The sequence below is a fragment of the Lycorma delicatula genome, chromosome 11, assembly GCF_047948215.1.
Source record: "Lycorma delicatula isolate Av1 chromosome 11, ASM4794821v1, whole genome shotgun sequence".
NCBI classification, from domain to species: Eukaryota; Metazoa; Arthropoda; class Insecta; order Hemiptera; family Fulgoridae; genus Lycorma; species Lycorma delicatula.
The window spans coordinates 76218325-76238966 of record NC_134465.1 but is presented as its reverse complement, the minus strand read 5'-3'; the positions used below and the strand labels follow the sequence as shown (position 1 = coordinate 76238966).

Sequence of the window (20642 nt, the reverse complement as noted above, 5' to 3'; positions counted from 1 at the left end):
TGTAAAATAAAAATTTCAGGAACTTACAGAATTGAATAACTGAATCTAATAAATTTTTATTCCTATGGTCTGGTATCATAATATCCAACTAATTCAAGAAGTAGAACTAAAACATAAAATGAAAAACTTACAGCAGCATTTAGTTATAAATAATAGCTAAACACAGTACAGTCTACTAGTAAGATTTATATAAAATTCCAAAAAAAAACAAATTAATGCAATAAATAGTTTTACTTCATCATACATAACCGTAGATTTATATATTTTAGATTAATCGTTAAAGAAATCCATTAAGAAATCAATATATCAGCATATTTCATATTAAAATAAAAGAGAATATGATGAAATTACCCTTACAGTGTTAGAGTAAAAATTAATAGATGGCAGCAGATATAAGCTTGCACAGAGTGTAAGAGTCGTACAGCCATACACCTATAAAGAATTTGGAAAACATGTTTGTCTTATTAGCCATAATTATTTGGATGAAGAGAGATTGTTTTATAAAAAAAAAATCACTGCAGTTTAAACAGTTTATAAGTAGAAACGACCAGTCAAATTTAGATAAAACACTTTTTAATGAACATAAAAAATATAGTGTTAATTTCAACAAACGTAGTAAATTGAATATAAAATTACTCTATATATCTTTTTAACCATATTAACCCAAAGATTTTGTCTTCAGTAATCTGAAAAATATCCCAGTTTCTTTTCCATTGTGTGTGTTCTTTGTATTTTATCCTTAATCAGAAACAAACTTCCATCCTTGCTCTTCATTTTAATTCTATAATTGCATCAATGTCACTGATTGTTAACTTCATTTCAAACAATCCTCTGTAATTTTTAAAATTATACAATGCAGCCTTTGATGTTTTGAATAATTTTTCCTGAAATAAACATTCTTGTTTTGTTCATGTACAAACTATTCCCAAACAATTTAATTAAGTTTGTAAATATCAGATGTTTTTCGTTTTTCTTTATCCTACTTTTCTATTCAACCATTCACAGATGTTTGCATTTTTCTTTTACAATATATACTTTGGTTTTCTTATTCTACTGCCAGTTTTGAGCACTTAGATCTCGTGAAATAACTTAAGTGATTCTTATTCTCTTCTCTGTATTCTCTCACTAAATTGTTTCTTTTTCTGTTCTGACCAGATGTTTGACATATTTAACCCCTTAATGATTTGTGATATATTAATACAATATGTTCATTTGTCAAGAAGTTCTACTGCCATAATATTATGTTTGCGCAGTTTGATTTGGTGTAATTCTGTTTTAATTCATAATATTTTGTTGTTACATTATACTTTACACTTCCATTTATATCTTTATATTTAACTTTTTTTTAAATACAGTTTATCTAAGCAATTAAAAACATTTCCGAACATTATATGAGGTTCTGTCGTGCTACTTTTATTGAACTGTTTTAGTCTGTCTGATAAATAGTTTATTGGATACAGCTTGTATAAATATGTAATTTTGTGAAATAATAAATTATAACTGCTTCTGTGAATAGAAAGTAGTGAGTAGAAATGAGTGAAATGGGGTGTGAAGAGGGATACTTAAATACAATTAAGAAAATGTGTAGAGGTCACAGATATAGACTTAGATATTTCCAATTCAGTCTTATTGGTTTGATATACAGAGTAGACTAGTATATCATATCACGAGCTGTTCATTGTATGATAGTGGGTGTTAAAAGGCACTAAAAGGAGAGGCAAGGAAGAAGGACAATGAATAAAAATTGAACTTTTATTAACCGTAGTCTTATAAAATCTTATAACAAGATTTTTTCTCTTTCTTTATCTTACTGTTGTGTTGATGTACACATTAATTAAATTGCCCGGTTAAGTTTTTTCTTTCTGTTGTGGGTATTAGGTTGAGAAAGACTTGTTGAGTCAGGTGAAGTGGAATGATATCAGTAGTTAACTCGTACCATCTTTTGGTGTTATACCTCTCAAGAATTACTGCAAGTTGGATTTTAGCTATTGGTATATTTTTAACAGTTTTTCCCAGAATTGAGAAAAATAATATAAAAAAATTAAATTTTTGTTTGGTTGGAGGTTCAATCACACTACACTGCTCTTTTAAATAATATTCACTAGTATTATTATCTTTTTCAGCTACATGAAATTTAATATCACTATCAGCTAATTCTGAATTGGAATCAAAGAAAAATAATTCAATTTCGTTGATCGTTCATTCAACATGATCATGCTATGTGAATTATTAGACACCATTTTGTGTTTAAAAACATAAAACAGTGGGGAATGGAATAGATTTGAAAAAAGGCAGATAACAACCTATTATATATAACAAATAATTTATGTTTAGATAACTATATTTAAGATGCTGTAATTGATGCTTATAACAAAAATCTTGTTATAAGATTGTATAAGACTGGTTAATAAAAGTTAATTTTTTATTCATTGTCCTTTTCCTTGCCTCTCCTTTTACTGCCTTTTAACACCCACTATCAATTACAACAATTTGTTCATAAGCAATTTGACAGAAGATACTTCTGATAATTCATTTCCATTGATAACCAGCATTTTATGTCCTTGGAAAAGTGAGGAATAAAATAATTTTCTTCTTCATTGAGCCAAGTAAAATAAAAGGGTTTGTTAAGCAGAAAATGATTGTACTTTTTTTTTATCATGAAGTAATGCATTATGTACTGTTGAACAAAATACCGGTAAGATTTATTCATTTATCTTATTTGTTTGCAGACAATGAATTTAACTGTTCATCTGGAGAATGTATCAGTATTTTGAAGCGTTGTGATACTCAAATAGACTGTGAAGATGGTAGTGATGAAAAAAATTGTTCATCAAGGACATGTAAACCTGGGGAAGAATTTCGGTGTACTTCAGGTTCTTGTATACCAGCTACGTGGATGTGTGATGGTCAGATAGATTGCTTTGATTCATCTGATGAACTTCCAGGATGTGGTAATTATTATTAAAATTTAAATTAATTTACTACATTCAGGATTAAAATTTAAAGTTGTAATTTAGTTTTTTAAACTGCATAAAAAATGTACTTTATTTACGTCCCTTTTTTTATTAACGAGATAAACATCCTTTTTTTGTAACTACAATAGAACTTCCATAATTTATTTTTTATTCGAATAAAAGGGATGATGAAATAAGGAAAATGACAAATTTCTGAATTCATGAATGTTCATAATACCATATTTGATAAAAAAAAACAAATGTTAGAGAGATGTAACATTATTATATTATGTTGCAGAAAACATCAAATTTTGTTATAATTATATTTGCAATAGGATAGATTGACTGAGATAAGTTTGTTAAATGGTTTTTTTTTCAACTGAAGAACACAAAATATATTAAGGTTTATGTAAGAAATTAAAAAAATAAATGTTTTCTTGTAAATGTGTTAAAAAAATAACTAAAAGAAGATTTGTTCATAAATTAATACTTATTTATTTTTTGAAGATGTGGGTTATTATTTACTCTTCTATTTATTCCCCAGACAAAATTCACACTTTATCTGTAATTTCTTCTAGGTCTACTTTGACTGTTTGACTTACTTTTGACATAAGCAGTGATTTCTTTTCTGTTTGTAGTGTTAGTTCCATATTTTTCCCCATTATATTAAGCATCCATTGATATGTTTTCGGTTCTTGATAATTCCTGATATATTTCTTTCAATTTTCATAAAAAATTGTTTTGTTCTCTGTAAAAATATGTTTGCAAATGTAAAAGAGAAGATGCCATTTTATCAATAATACAGCATTAAATTTTCAAACAATATTAGTTGACATAACTCTGCTATACAATGTTTGTTGTCACTGAAAGAATGAAAAATGAGTAAGAAATTACTTATAAAATGTAAGAACAAATGAAATAGTCTCTTCATTATTAAGTAAAATTCATGTATAATGTATAAAGTAACTCAACACAATACTTTGGCTTTCAAGAAAGGGTCTTACTTCGCTTCTGTTGCCAATTTTAATAAATTACTGAACCGTTTAAAAATTCTTTTTATCAATTTATTTAAAATATAGGATTGGAGAAAAAGTTTCTTCATATTTTAATGCAAAAGTAAAACAATGTTTTACGTATTTCAAATAAAGTTTATTAAACCGATGTGTGCCATTTTGATTAACCACCTTTTGCTACTTTTTAAGGTAAAATTATAATTGTGATACTGTAAATAAAACGTTTGTCTTTTGTGGACAAAATCTTTGATCTTATGAAGACAAGTTTATATTGTAAAGAGAGTTCTATAGAGAAAAAATTAAGTAGTCTTGACTGTGCTAGATCAGAACTATACAGTTGATGCTTTAAAACTTCCTGGCCAAACTCATAATTTTTTATGGTTCACCAAAGAAATGTGGGGTTTGGAGTTGTCATAACTGAAGATGACACCTTTCCTATTGATCAAATATTGTAGCTTTATATCGATGGCTTGGCGTAATCTTTCCAGTTAACAGCTTTCTCACCACCACCATCTTTTTTAAATTTCTTCTTTTATTAGTTGTGTTGGTGATACCGTCTCTTTAAATTAAGAGTTTAGAAAAACGGGAAAAAAGATTTTTTATCTGGATGAAACTTGGGTTAACAAAGGTCATTCAGTCAATAAATTTTGGTGTGACACTTCCATTAAAACACCTAAACAGACTTTTCTGTCTGGTTTAAGTACCAGTATAAAATCGGCAAGTAACAAAGGAAAACGGATTTGTTAACTATGCATTATTAGTTTTTGATTCCAATAAAAAGGGCGATTACCACAAAGAAGTGGATGTAGTATCATGGTTGAGGGAAAAACAAATCCTATTTGTTTTTACATTTTTAAAGGTTGAACTCTTGCAAGAAGTTAAAAAGAATAAGCAAAAATTTAACAAATTTGTAATCATTGATATAGCTGATACAAATTGACATACAGTATTACGGTTTACACCATACCACTGAAATCTGAATCCAATAGAAGAACAGATTTGGAGTCAAGTAAAAGGATTTGTAGTGCAGAATAACAAAACCTATAAATTAGTGGATGTAAAGGTTTTACTTGAAAACGATATCACTGAGGTAATAGCAAATAAGTGGCTGAAGTGTGTCAAACATGTGCTGCAAGAAGAAGAAAAAATGTGGAGATGGATTATACTGTTGATGTCAAGGTGGATAAACCTCATTATTATTTTCGAAAAACAAAACCTTATTATTTTATATAATTTTAAATATTTTAAATAATAACCTTATTATTTTTTCAAAAAATAAACGTTATTATTACTTTTGAAAATGACTCCTTGGTATCTAATGTTAGTTAAGATGAAGATGAGGTGTTGAGTGGATGTGATTATTTATAAAGTGATTCACCATAAGAAACTCAGAAAAAACCAAAACAAAAATGGTTATAAATTATAAAATATATTTTTTTAATTTATTTTACGGATGTAAATAGTATTTCAGGATTTATATAAAGCACTTAACATATTTACAAACATATTAATGTTTATCATTTCATTCAACCATTATTATTTTGTATAGGTACTAACTGTGTGCAGTGGTAAAACACAATTACCATCGAAGATAACTTTAGTGTATTTAATAATTTATAAACTTTTCTTAATTTAATAAACATTAAATGTTTTAGAATATATCGAGCGATAGGCAACTATTTATGTATTATTACGGTAAAAACTAAATCACAGTAGCTATCATGCAATTTTGTGTACACTCGGTTCATACTGCCTTGCTGGGCATCTGTTTTGTTTACTTCAGGCCTCAATGTAAACTAGACAGATATTATGTACGTACTTCCTTTTTCATTATTACATGCCAATTTTTTATGGTAGAAAAGAAACTTACAGATTAGTGATGAATTGTAAGGTTTGCTGCATCTAATTTTTTATTTTTTGAACATTTCTTTTTAAAACATTGTTAGCTCTTGTAGTGCATTCCAATTTACATAAGATATAATCAGTTTTCCTGCCTGTGAATGTTTTAACACTTACTTGCTATTTTGACTTTAAGAGATTTAATTACTAATTTAAATAGATTAAGCGCATTACTAAAAAAAAAAAAATTATGAATTATGAGAGATAAATATTAAAATTCAAGATTTTTTAAAACTATTAACAACTGTTACAGATAGGTACAATTAATTAACGAAATGATCATATAACTAATAACCACATGCATTATATAAATAATTTCTTACAGGAAATTACAGTTTTAACAGCAATAATTAGATAAACTCTTGTTTTGACTGTACTTTGAAAGGCAGAGTAAAGGCACAATTTCATTACTGTATCTTCGTGCCCCATTTATTTTTGGATGACATATATATATATATATATATATATATATATATATAGTAATAATCAATGTAGTCCAATACTTTAAACAGCATGTCTTGGTTTGATATGAATTAAATTCTTATGACTAATTTACATTCAATTCTATTGATGACCAAATAAATTGACCATTTTTTGCCATGATTTTTAAAATCTTCATTTTTACCTTTCAAGTTGAATACCCGATGTCTTACCGGAAATTACCAGATTCCTTATCGATCAAACTTAGATACATCCTATTATTTACTTGCTGTAATTCTTGTTCCCCTGAATTCTTTTACTAAAACTCATTTGCAGAATGTAAAGCAAAAGTTTTCACTATAAGTTTGGGGAAAGAACACTGTTTGAAATTTCAAAGTTTCTTTGCATCTAGAGTGATTAAATGCTGAAAATCTCACAAAGAGTGGAGACTTTTGCTAAAATTTTAATTTCTAAAATTAATAATTTTAATTTCATTAACAATTTTATATCTTACTTGTAAATTTTATGTAACTTATTTTCATTTCAAAGCAAGTCTTTTTATGAACATTTATAAATTCATATTTTACTCTTTTACAGTCCACTCATTGTTTAAATAAATATGTTTCTAGTCTAAATTATGAATATTTATTTTTTAATTTTTTTTATTTATTTCACGCAGTTCGAATTTTGAACAATCCATATTTAGTCAAACAACACTTACCTTATACCATTATATACACATAAGAGTACTTTCACAATTTTCTCGTAAGTATCAAAATATTTTGTTAATGTTTATATTTATAATATGTAATGTTACGTTAACAGTTAAAATATAGGATCAACTGAAGATGTGAGAAAATTGTGAAAGTACTCTTGTGTATAAATAATGATATAAGGTAAGTGTCATCCTACCTAATTTAATTTTATAGTGTACTTGGTGGATCAAGTTATTTTTGTATGTATATGTGTGTATAAAGATTACATTCCTGAAATTTCTTTATTTTATTACCGTCTGTGTTTTCTCCCTATTCTTACATGTTATACTGTTTTTTTTTTTTGTGGATCACATTGTTTTTTTATGGTAAACAAAATTTTATACTCTAGCATGCTATTTGTTTAAAGCTAAGTGATTACTGTTATTTTTGTTTTAACATTATTATAGATATTAAAACATGTGGACCAGATCAGTTTACCTGTAGTAATGGACAGTGTATTGATGAAATATTAAAATGTAATGAAGCTGCTGACTGTGAAGATGAATCTGATGAAGAAGATTGTGAAAATGTAGCTCCAACTGTAGGGTATGGATTAATTCCTAAAATTAATCGAACTAGACATTGTCATGATGTATATGAATTTTTGTGTTATACACCGCCTGGATCGTGTGTACCCAAAAGTGCAAGGTAATAATACTATTTATTTTGCCTTCTGATTTATGAAAAAAAAATTGTCATCTGTTCAGATGTATTTTATTTTAAAGAATGTTATTACAAACTTAAGATGTAATTTCTACTTACATTATGTTGGCGGAGTAGCGGACTGTGTTGTGATTACAAAAAATACTTACAAATATGATTTTAAAAAATTAATATAAATAATACAGTAGAAAGTAATAGAGCATTTAAAATATTATTTGTATATTGCAAGGAATAATAGGGAAAAAATAACAAGCCTGCAAAATTTCAAAAAAATGTGGAATGTTTTTTAACTTGTGATAATCGGTTCCTATGTATTTTTGAACACTGAATCCGAAAATAACCTTCATTTTTTCCGTCAGGATTTTTTTAAAATTGCAAATTTCAAAATTTGTAAAGTTGAAAAATTGTAAAAATGTGATATTATAAAATAGACATAAAACTTTTCTTTTTATAATAAATTAATATAATATATTCACTTTTTTGGCTTATACTATGCATTCTTATAACTAGATAGTTGAGTGGTCAGAAGAGGAGAGTGTGGGGAGGTCATTGACATCTTAATTTTTAATGAAAATTGTCACAAAATAAGCCTAATTTCTATTATAGTGCATTTTTAAATTAATTTATTTTTATTTATTTAATTAATTTTTCATACCTTTGGAAACTCACCCTTACGTCATACCCTCTTCACCCAACATTAATAACGAAGTTTGTAAAATACTTAAAAATTTTATTCCATATGTCAAATTTTTTTTGAACCACTTATACTCTCCTTCGTGCTTTTATTTCTATGTTCTCTGTAGGGTTCATCTCGGTGTAATATCCAGGAATAGTCTGCTATCATCGTAGTAGTTCATTTTCCTTAATACCTTCTTTCTATTTCATACAGTAAAAAAAGCATCTCTTATTGTATCACATTTTTGCAATTTTTCAACTTTAAAAATTTTGAAGTATTCGATTTGCAAGAAATCCTTAAGGTGATGGAAAAAATGAAGGTTATTTTTGGATTCAGCGCTAAAAAAATTATGTAAGAATCAATTACAATGGGGAACAAAAAATAATTTTTTTTGTCTCAGCAAACAAAATATGTGATTCTGATAGTATTTTTTTCTCCTGAATTCAAATATGATATAGGTTTTTCCTCATCAAGCAAGGTTTCCGAGAGACAGGCATTTATAATTTCAAACATTTTAATACTTTCTGCGTTCTTTCAATATTCAAACATTTGACTCGCCTAGAAAGTAAGAAATGACGATTTTCTTCAATATTTCACCTTTAGAGCATTCCTCTTGATGGTCCGATAATAATTGCCCAGCATATTAGGATTCTATTTGCCTTGATACCTCTTTTCCATAGCTTTTATCTCCTGATGAAAATGTTTCCCGTGCTCATCGCTCATTGTGCCAAGATTTTCCGGGAAGAAATCTAGGTGTGAGTGCAGGAAGTGTACTTTTAAGGACATATTACAACCCAAATTTTTATTAGTTGTTATAAAATCGTTGACAATATCATGGTAATTTTCCATCCTTCGATTTCCCAAAAAAACTCTGATTAACATTTTTTAATGCTTGCCTAGCTGCTTTCTCCAAAACTTTTCATCATGGATTAGCGATCGTATTTGTGGATGCATAAACATTCCTTCTTTAATTTTTGCATCACTAATTTTAGGAAACTTCTTTTTTAAGTACATGAAACCAGGAGTATTGTCCATGGCCTTGATGAAATTCTTCATTAATCCTAGTTTGATATGTAACGGAGGTACACATTTTTAGGATTACACAATGGGTCATGTTTCACATTTTTCTGTTCAGGAATGAGTGATTTGCATTAGGCCATTCTTTTCTAATGAAATGGTTTTTTCTGTCCTTACTATCCCATTTACAAAAGAAAGAAGAAAAAAAACTTGGTTTGTGTAACCAAGCTGCAGACCAAGAATAATTGCAATTACCTTCAAATCACCACAAATATTCCATTCATACACAACATATTGAAGCTTTTCCAATATAAATTAAAGTATTCATATGTTTCTTTCATACTAGCAGAGTGAGCCACAAGTACTGATAGGAATTTATTAACATTATGCAGAAGCACAGCTTTTAAACTAACTTTAGAGGAATCGATGAACAAACGCCATTCTTTTAGGTTATGTTCACTACAAAGTGTCTCCATAAGAGAAGAAATGTCATTACAAAACACTAAGCCATTTTCTTCAGAAAAATAGTCTTTAAATTCAGAATGACGATTACGATAAATACATATCTTTGTATTCTTTTGAAGAAGATTCCATCCTTTTAGCTGTGAAGCAGGTATTTGATTGTTTTTTGGATAATTTTAAATCTCATATGAGATTAAGATTTTCTTGAGATTTTGATATTTTCATATGATTTTGATTTTCATTTTGATGAAATAAATGAGGCTCAGATGAACTGCTTTGTTCAAAAGTTGTATCACCAGAATCTGTTTCTTTTTCTTCCTTGCTTCCAACAGACTCTGAGCTCTCTTCATCTAATGTCACATGTTTTGGAGGCTTTAGTATGGGCAATTCTTCCCAGTATGGAACTGGTCTCATTGCAGATTGCAAGTAGGGTACACTGCTGTATGTTTTGATTTTGATGTAATCCTTTAATGATTGTTAAGTAGAAATAACAGTCAGAGGAATGATCTTTGGGCCCTCCAAATCGTAGCGATAGCAAATGGCATGTGGCGTGTGCCATTTTTCCATGCAGTGAGAAGCCTAGAACATGATAAACAACAGATATGTGGGGGGCTCAGGCTCTTGTTTGGTCTCCGACTTTATACCCAAAATAAAGTTCATAACACTTTTTTACTAATTGAGTAAGGTTTTGCCTTTGAAACTTGAGCATCACTGTACCATATACATAAAAAAAATTATTTGGATGATTTAAACAAACTCTAGGCATTTTGTAACTAACAACTAATTAGAAGAAATAAAGTTGTAAATATGTAATACACAATAATTCAGATACAAAAAGCACTCACAATGATATGTTTACTGGTTCACTAATATCTCACAACTGGCATCATTTTGATGAATGTGTGCTACACTAGATCATGTTTGTTAATGTCTATCTGAACCTACACAATAGTGGCATCCTTTGATGCTATCTTTGAAAACGCTATCCTTTGAGCTGGCTGGCTCATTTGGTTCCATCATATTTACAATGCTCTGGGAGGTTTTACTTGACAATGGATAAATGGATGAATAAAGTTTTAAAATAATTAAAATAAAAAGACTTCGGGTAATGGAGAAATTCTGAATACATATTTGAAAACAGGATAAAAAACCTTAAGTATACCTATTGGTACTCGTGTGACAAAAAGCATGTTGACCAATGCTATCAAAAACTAAAAAACACAACTATCACAGGCTTGTAATATAGGTTTAGGGTTTGAAATATAAAGGTAAGATACTTATCTTCTGCATAGAAGTGATAAAAAGTGTAAAAGAAATATATTAAGAAAATAAATATTTGCCCCATCAAAGTTATTATGAATGGCTGTATACAGACTGTGGTAGTAAAAAATCACTGAGAACACAAATGATTAGATTATCTTAAAATTTTATTTATTATTACTTGACATCTGTTAAAAACATAACTTACTAGATAAAATTAGTTGGGATTTATCTGGGATGTAATGGTCCTTGTCCCTCCTAGAATAAGTAGTTTCTTTTGTTATACAGTTTGTACAGTTATATAGTGCTCAAAAAGTAATTATACACCTGTTACCTATTACAATACTCTCTTTTTTCCTGTTTAGCCTCCGGTAACTACCATTTAGATAATTCTTCAGAGGATGAATGAGGATGATATGTATGATTGTAAATGAAGTGTAGTCTTGTAAATTCTCAGTTCGACCATTCTTGAGATGTGTGGTTAATTGAAACCCAACCACCAAAGAACACCGGTATCCACGATCTACAATTCAAATCCGTGTAAAAATAACTGGCTTTACTAGGACTTGAACGCTGTAACTCTCGACTTTCCAAATCAGCTGATTTGGGAAGACGTGTTAACCACTAGACCAACCCGATGGGTACCTATTACAATACTAACACTGACTTACTTTACAATAGTTGTTGGAAATGGAAACTCATGGATATATCTCACGTATAGGAGTAGAATAGAAAGATCATTTGGAATTGAGAGATACAATTGCCTGGGTATAATCTGGAATTTCTTCATGAGGTGTTCTACATGTAGATATGTTACAAATGTAATTTGACAGTTTATTGTGTTATTTTTATCGTATTATATTAATATATATCTTATTATATTTATCTTAACTATTTTTATCTTATAATTTTTTATTATCTATGTTAGTGTATGTTTTCATAGAGTAGCAGGTGTTTTCACTTAACAAAAAACTCTTGTGGAAATCATTGATGAATAACATACTGCTCCCAGTCTATGTAAAAAAATCCCTTTCTCCCAAGGAATTGTGAGTGGGATAAATATTCACTACTGGAGAGGCCTTGAATACTACTTAAAAGAATTTATTTATCTTATTTTATGGACTGATCTTTGGTCGATTGTCTGTGTCTCAATGTGTATTTCCTTCATCCTTGTGCTATTCTGCAGATTTTTTACTCTATGTCCAACAATTAATGATATAGGGACTTATTTGAGTTGCTGCACCCTCATATTATTAGTGTCAAGTGGTGACTTCTTACGGATGTATCCAGGGACATTCTGTTTTCTATCAGCTAGCTGTACAAAAATCCATCTGCTTTGAGGAAGAAAAAAAAGGTCTATTACAATTAATCCTGGAGGTGAGTTGCCTATCAGGTAAACTCAGGTTTTCTAATTCAGTTTCTAAATACCTACACAAGTTCATAGTGCTACAAGAAAAAAAAAATAGTTTTTGTTCCATTAATAGATTTTTTTTAATAAGTCTTATTTCATTTTCAGATGTAATGGCACAGCTGAATGCCAGGGTTCTGAAGATGAAATTGGTTGTAATATATGTAAAAATAATGAATTTGAGTGTGATAATGGTAAGTGTATTCCGACTGAATGGACTTGTGATGGTAAAGATGATTGTGATGATGAGTCTGATGAAGCAGTTATATTATGTCATCCACACACACTAAAGAACAAACCAGGTAATTTAATTAGTACAGTCAAAATTTGTTGTAAAGTAGTAATTGTTCAGAAATTTTTTATTGCAAAATGCCATTACTACTGAATTTTTATTTATCTAGTATTTAAGAAGTTCAAAACTGTCATTATTAATTGTTTTAATACATTTTTACAAAGTTTTAACATTATACGAGTTCTGTTAATAAAGTAATGAGACTGGTTCAGAAAAACTTTTTATTTGCAATCCAATTATATATGGACTTTCGAAATAGTTCCCTTGGGAAGCCATGCAATGCTTAAAATGGTTTATCCACTCTTTATAGCAGTGTTGGAACTCAGAGACCGAATCCTTCACATGGTCGGTTACATTTTTAAAAATGTTTTCTACTGTTCCAAAATGGTGTCCTTTGAGGTGTTTTTTTAAAGTCAGGAACAGGAAAAAGTCACAGGAACTCAAGTTGGGTGAATAAGGTGGTTGAGAAACTACAGGAATGTTTTTCTCTGCCAAAAACTCATTAACTGAGAGTGCATTGTCATGATGCTGCATCCAGTTGTCTTTGATGGCTAGTCTCACACAAGCAACTGTTTTATGCAGTCTTTCAAGGATTATTCGGTAAACATATCGATTTACAGTCTGTCCTATAGGCAAAACCTCTTATGGACTATGCCATTACTATCGAAGAAACAAATTAGCATGGTTTTGATTTTTTATTTGTTCATTTTTACTTTTTTGGGACACGAGTTTGAAGTGTGCCACTCCTTGCTCTGGTGTTTTGTTTCTGGATTGAACTCAAATATCCAAGATTCATCACCAGTAAAATCATTTTTTAGAAAATCAGGATCAGTTTTAATTTGCCCTAGAAGACCGCGGCACACTTCCATCCTGTGTTTTTTCTATTCAACAGTGAGGTTTTATTGGGACCAATTTTGCACAAACGTTTTTCATGTCCAATTTCATTTGTCAAAATTTGATGGACTGTGGTATGATTCAAATTCAGTTATTCTGCAGTCACTCTGACAATTAATCATTGGTTGTAGTGTATCAAGTCTTTGATTTGCTAACATTGTCGTCACTTTTTGACTTTAATGATCTTCTAGAGCGTGGATCATCTGCAACTGATTCCTGGCTATCTGAAATGCTTTAAACTATCTAAAAACTTGGGCTCATGACAGAGTGTCATCTCCATATGCCCTTTAAATTTTGAAAAAGTTTGTGTAGCATTCTCACCAAGTTAAACACAAAACTTGATTGCACAAGTTGCTTATCTTGATTGCACAAGTATCGCTCATTTTTGTAACGCCCAACAAAAACTCGTTGCACGAAAAGTTTGTTTTTGTCTCACGTGGCAACAATAGACTAAAAATATTAATATTTAATATAAATCAGCTGTTAATATAACCATACGTTTACTAGTAACTTTACAGTGTTGCCACTTAAATTGCCAAAAAAAAAACTAGCCTCATTACTTTATTTACAGACCTCGTTTACATTTAATTTTAATCTGAAATAGTAAATGAATGTTTATATATTGTACATAGATAAATATAAAGTAATCATATAATATAAAGTACATAGACGTACTCTCTATGTCTATGTACTTTATATTAGCAGCAAGACTCATAAGAAATTTTTAATTTGAAATTGTTTGGAAATACAGATAAAATAAAAAGTTATGCCAAGTAAACTTATTAATATATTTTTAATTTTTCTACATAAGCTTCCTTAGCTAATAACTCTTGCTTATCATACAGAAGTGCCATTGTCAGTGTTTTTATGTTGTTCCTATAATATTTAATAAAAAGCTACTCACACCATTCCACTGTGCTACTCATACCATTCTACTGTACAAACTTTCACTTTCTTTTATGAACTAGATGGTCGCATTACATTATTTTACCATTTTGGTTTTGTATTTGGGTGATTACATTCAGGTGTGGGGAATAATAAGGTTAATTTTTTTTTGCTTTTTTGATCCATTATTTTGTTTGATATCTAAAGTTGATTAATGATAGCCATTTTTTTTATGAAATTTTTTGCTATGACTTCTGAGTATGGGTCATTAAGACCATTTAATTTTAGTTACAATTGCTTCAGATAGTGTTAAGTTCAGTCACTATGAATTCTGTAATTCAAAATTCTACTCAGAGTAGAATAATTCTTTTCCATAATTCTTTACTTAAATATGTATTTTAATGTTCTATTTAATTTTCCTAAGTAGTAGTCTGTCAAGGCTATTGGTAAGGCAATGGTATATATCTGTGCACATTACATGCGAGAGAGATAAACTGATAGGACGGTTGGAACAGTTAGATGGTCATTCCTTTATGAAAACATCTTGTATAGCTCCATATACATGGTAAGCTACTGCACACCATGTAATGTATGCAGTCATACCATGTATGTCATGGTATGTTATCAGGTAAGCCAGCTGTCTGCATATGTTCTCAGCAATACGCTGCCTGCTAGAGCCAGAGCTAGATAAATCTCCTAGTGAAGCAGAAAAATTGCCAGAGAAAGTATTATGTTGTTGTATTAAAGTATTATGTTGTTTTCTCCAACCAGCTACTGCCAGATCTGGTTGTATGTATATAGGCAAATGTAATTACGCTACTGGTTTGCCAGGCCTGATGTAGCTGCAGATTTAGTGCAATGTAAGTGTAAATGTACTGGTAAAGATATAGTCTGGAACAGACTTACCACTTCTGAGATGTATGGTTAATTGAAACCCAGCCATCAAAGAACACCGGTATCCTCAGTCTACCATTCAAATCATATAAAAGCATCTGCCTTCACAAGGACCTGAATTTTGCATTGACAAGTTTAACCACTAAACGTGGTGGGTTAAAGTAATTATGTAACATCTTAAAATCAGTGAAGCCCTTTTTTTATTCCAGTCCCTTTTTTTTGGTTATAATATATAAGGATTGCTTTAGTACACAGTACACTTAACTGTTCTTATAGTTTTATTGTAAGGTGCAAGGTATAAAATTTAAAAGATTTATATTTATTTATGTAGATTTCTAACAGTATTAACAAAATTGTTTACTTATATGTTGTTATAACTTAGGATGTACAGTATTCATAAGCATTGCCAACTTACTGTATTTACATTAGAAATATATCAGTATTCCTGGTGTATTCTTTATTTTCTACCTGGGTTCCTTTTAAGAATGCCAATTTATGAAGATTTAATTTTGAATGAATGCAAAATGTATTGAATTAAAATTTAACACTGGTGGCTGCATATTTGATTGAATATTGAACAAACATTAACTATAATTTTCATATGATGATTCATACAGTAAGCAACATAATTCTCTATCTTCTACAAATAAAGAATGAATGATCATAAAGAATAAAGGCGTCTATTTATAAATAAGAATGTGAGAAGTACAATAAATGTAAATCATGAATAAGAAATATAAACACATTGATTACAGTAAATTGTGTTTGTATTATTAGTGCAAATAATTAAAACAAATTATGTTTAGTGGCATGCTTTTTCACTGTTGTTCAGAGATCTACATTTCCTCAAAATGGAGATTGTAAAACTGTCTGCAAGTCAAAGGTGTCTTGTTATAGGGGTTTCACTGTAATAATTATTATTTGTTTCTTTTCAGTCATAATAATGCCATATATTATTTGAATTATATTTTTTTCAGAGGATTTATGTGATGGTTTCTTGTGTGCTAACAAAAACCAGTGTATTTCTTTAGATAGTGTCTGTGACATTAAAGATGATTGTGATGATAGAAGTGATGAAGGAGGAAGATGTGGTAAGTGAAAGCTGGCTGCTTAATTTTTTTAAATTGTATTTATTTAGCTCAGCATCAGTTATGTTTTATAGAGACAAACTTTCTAATTAAAATTTTAAATGTAGTTGTACTAATAGTAATACTCATAAATAGAAAATCTGCCAAGGATTTTCTTGGAATAATCAAGGGAAACCATGGATATCATGATCAGAATGGTATTAAAAAAAGTGTAAAGTTATTGAATAAACAGGAAATTGTTATAATCAAGATTAATATATATAATTATAGCTTTGCAACTATGTGGAAGATAAATAAATAAAATCTGTACAGAATAAAGTAATTGCTAAGTAAATCTAAGTACTTATTTAATTACTTGTTGGAACAACTATGAAAAAAAATTCAGTTTTATCTGAACTTTTAATTTAGTTGTAAATTTTGTCAGAACACCTTCTAGATTACTAAGTATTGTTATTATTAAAAATAGATTTTAAAACATAAGACTCATTCTCATTGGCCAGTGGTGGGGTTTTTTTTTTTAATTGATGGTGACTTTTATAAATAGATGAAAATATCAAAATTTTTAAATTATAAAAAATCTGTTATCTCCATGAATTACATTTACTGACACCAAACTAAGATCAATCAGCCCAATTTTGTCTTGAAAAATTCATTCTAACTTTTGAAATAGATCCAAAATGTAATATTATATTTTAGGCAGGAGAATAAACTGTAATAAACAATTATTTGATAATCAGGACAATTTAGTAACTGATTTTGACATTTAAAGTGAAATAATATTGTTCAATCTTGTTACAAATGAGATCAGTTTCATCAACTCACTATTTATCATCCAAATTTACGGGCAAAAAATTACACTAAGTACAGAAATTATAAGTACACTATTATCTTTAATGTCATTACTATCCAAGTAGTTTGTAATCGAACATCTACCTGAGAAATACATTGCAAATTTTAATTAAAACATTTAGTAGATGACTAATTCACCTTGTAAGCTTCTTTAAGCTTCTGCATAGGAATATGAATAGCAAACATTTTAGCGTATGAAAAATCCATACCTGATTGGAATTTCAACCTGTGATCCAGATGAAAAGCTGAGATGCTACCACAGAAATTTTTAAGAGAGTAAATTAAAAGTGATCAGTTTGTTATTTTGAGGGGACCATTTATAAATATTAAGAAAAAGGGCACGTTTGATAAACTTACTGATACAATTCATATTTTACATTTTCATATTAAAAGATTAAATTTCCACTGTTTATTTACATTTAAGGTATGACTCAATGAGTTGAAAGTTGCTGTGTGCGATTACACAGTTTCTAAGTTTTTCATTAGCAAAGAGTGCAAAACTAAATTGTGTCCTATTTACGAGGATGAGACAAAAATTATCTATACTTTTCATTCCACAACTTATTTACATAAAGTTTGGCAGTTCAACACGTATCATTTTTCTTCACAGTCACCTCCCTTGTCAATGCACTTGGTTCAGCAGTTCACAAGTTTGTATATTCCTTTAAGAAGAAGATTATTGGTTGATTGTGACACCACTTTTGCACTGTTTCCTTGCATGTTTAAGTCTGTAAAAAATCGATGATCTCGCAAAGTATCCTATGATTTTTTACAGTGAGGGCAGGTGTTGTCATGCAACAATACTTTTTTCAACATACACTTTACAAAAGCCAAGCTCATTGTGGATGATTTGATGGGAGAACTGATGAACTGAATTGACTGAACTGGGCACAATTGAATCTGACTGATGTTCAAAGATGAAACTACTTTATCGATGGTAACTCACCTATTCACCAGAACCATCTCTCAAGATTTTGCTGAATTTTGTCATTCATGGTGGAGGTTGACAGATGTCCTGCTCCGTTTACATGAATCACACTCATCCGGCCGCTTTTAAACTTCTCAATCCATGAAAAAACACAATGAATTTCAGCCCCTTTTATTCACTTCGACCAGAGAAATCAATCACTGCTTGTTGTTCCTCCTTGGTGCAAACTGTTGGCGGTGCAGACATATTTACACTGTAATAGCTGGAAGGTGGATGACATGATCGAAATCAAATTTCAGATGCATGACCACAGTCATACCAACCAAGTACGCATGGGCAGAAGACGGTATTGATGATCTTGATGGTGTGTTATGTTGAAAGTCTAATAATAATGAATGTAATGTATGATCTTTTGAAGATTAGGTTTTTTCATTGCATTCTACGTATTCTACTTTAATTAGAAATTAATATTTACTTCAATTTTTTTTCAGATGATGGCTGTATTAATGCAGGATGTTCAGATAAATGTCGCAATACACCAACAGGTCCTAAATGTGAATGTCCGGAAAATTATATGTTAATGGGAGATTCTAAAACTTGTACAGATATTAATGAGTGCCTTATGGGTCAAATCTGTTCACAGTATTGTGTTAATACATTGGGCGGATTTCAGTGTTCATGCAAACATCCTGAATATGCTTTGAAAATTGATGGAAAGGGTTGTAAAGCAAAAGGTAAGTAATTTAAAAATAAAGTTGCTAAGATTCTTTCTTAGCACCGAATTTACCTAATTTTGTATGTTAACCTAGTTTCCTGACAAATTATGTTTATCATTCATTTTTTAAAGGTTTGTGAGTTTTTTATATTCAAAAATTTAAAAATTAACAATTTTTAAACTTGAAACAGTTAGATTTGTGTTATTAATAGCTAACAGGACTACTTGACAAAATTTGAGTACAGCTTTCTCAAAGATACGAACTAATTTCAGCAGATATTAAAAAAACTAGTACAAATAACAGTGAAATGGACATTTCAGTTAAAGTTGATCAGGATTTATTAGCAGTTGAGTTATAAAAAATATGATCTGAAACTCTTAAGTAGTTGAGTTCATTAATATTGAATTTTCCATTACCATAGCACTGCTAGTTCCAGCAATATTTGTAAGTTTCCTTTTAAAGCTGGTGGCCATTTTTTCTGCTAGAAATGTTGATTATTTTTAGTATACAAGGTGTAATAAAAAATTAACTGTTTTAGTTATATCAAAAAGAATTTACTTATTGTTTTGTATTAATATTATTCCCTTCAAAGTTGTCCTTAGTGATGTGACCTGCTGTTGCTAAAAGCATTTCTTTCAGTCCTCAAAACATTTGTGAAAGCGGTTTTTTCTGAAGCCTTAAATTCATTTAGCGATATTTTTCTTTATTTTATCTATTGCCACAGTTCATCCTGTTCTTTTAATCAGTAGGAACAAGAAAAAGTCTCTGGGTACCACGTCTGGTGGCTGTAGCATTTGTATTGTGTTAGTTGTAGCTAAATAATCAAATTAGCAAAGCGTAAAATATTTCACGTGAGTTATAAGAGATTCCCACCTCTTCAGCAACTTTTCTTATAGTAATTTGATGATCATTAATCACAAACATAGTCTATTTTGTCAGTGTTTTCATCTTTTGTTGATTTGTAAGGACATCCAACAATATTGTCTTCACGGCCCTCTTGGAATGATTACATCACCTATAAATACTTGGTGTTGACTTAACATCTTTGTCGAAAGCCTTCTCTAACGTTTTCATCACTTCAATGCACTTTATTCCATTTTTAATGCAAATTTTAATGTAAATCCCTTGTTCTGTCATTTTCAAACTAGATTGCTGCACATCCTAATTACTCGGCTATCAAATTTAATTATACATCCAAAATATAGTGGAAAATATTGTTATGCATGAGTGTTATAGTGTTGTCATCGCATGGAAAAAATATGAACTCAGTCGGAAAGATAGCATATAGAATAAAAAGATTCTTTTATTTTTTTTATGACAATTTGTTTTATAAACACCCATAATTTTTTGTTTACTTGACATGTCATCTTTAATTACATCAAAGTTAGTACATTTAGTGTTACCACACAGAGCAATAGAGCAGCAAGTTTAGCATTTAGTGTTACCAAATGGAGGCAATCTACATTACACCCTTACCAGTTAAGTTCGTCATATCATTAGGGGATCTTAGTGCCAGAAAGGAATGTAATGTTAGTCAGATTTCAGTAGAAATGAATAAGCTTGTTGTTT

At 29.6% G+C, this 20642-nt stretch overlaps 1 protein-coding gene and 1 long non-coding RNA gene across 7 annotated transcripts in view; one reads left to right on the top strand and one right to left on the bottom strand.

The window, feature by feature from the left end:
• Positions 1–20642, bottom strand: part of LOC142332058 (uncharacterized) — a 100439-nt gene that overhangs the window by 11059 nt on the left and 68738 nt on the right. For 2 of the 4 annotated variants that reach the window (XR_012758141.1, XR_012758140.1), the window contains one exon: positions 3278–3817. This is a non-coding gene — a long non-coding RNA (uncharacterized LOC142332058). Of the gene's footprint in view, positions 1–3277; positions 3818–20642 lie in introns of those variants that run through there. The other 2 variants (XR_012758139.1, XR_012758138.1) reach the window with 2 other exon arrangements.
• The window catches only part of yl (Putative vitellogenin receptor yl), a 144566-nt gene that overhangs the window by 88068 nt on the left and 35856 nt on the right, over positions 1–20642 (top strand). For all 3 annotated transcript variants that reach the window (XM_075378230.1, XM_075378231.1, XM_075378232.1), the window contains exons 20-24: positions 2730–2951; positions 7449–7689; positions 12636–12829; positions 16470–16583; positions 18849–19091. In XM_075378230.1, coding sequence (XP_075234345.1) covers positions 2730–2951; positions 7449–7689; positions 12636–12829; positions 16470–16583; positions 18849–19091 — 1014 coding nt within the window. The remainder of the gene's footprint in view (positions 1–2729; positions 2952–7448; positions 7690–12635; positions 12830–16469; positions 16584–18848; positions 19092–20642) is intronic.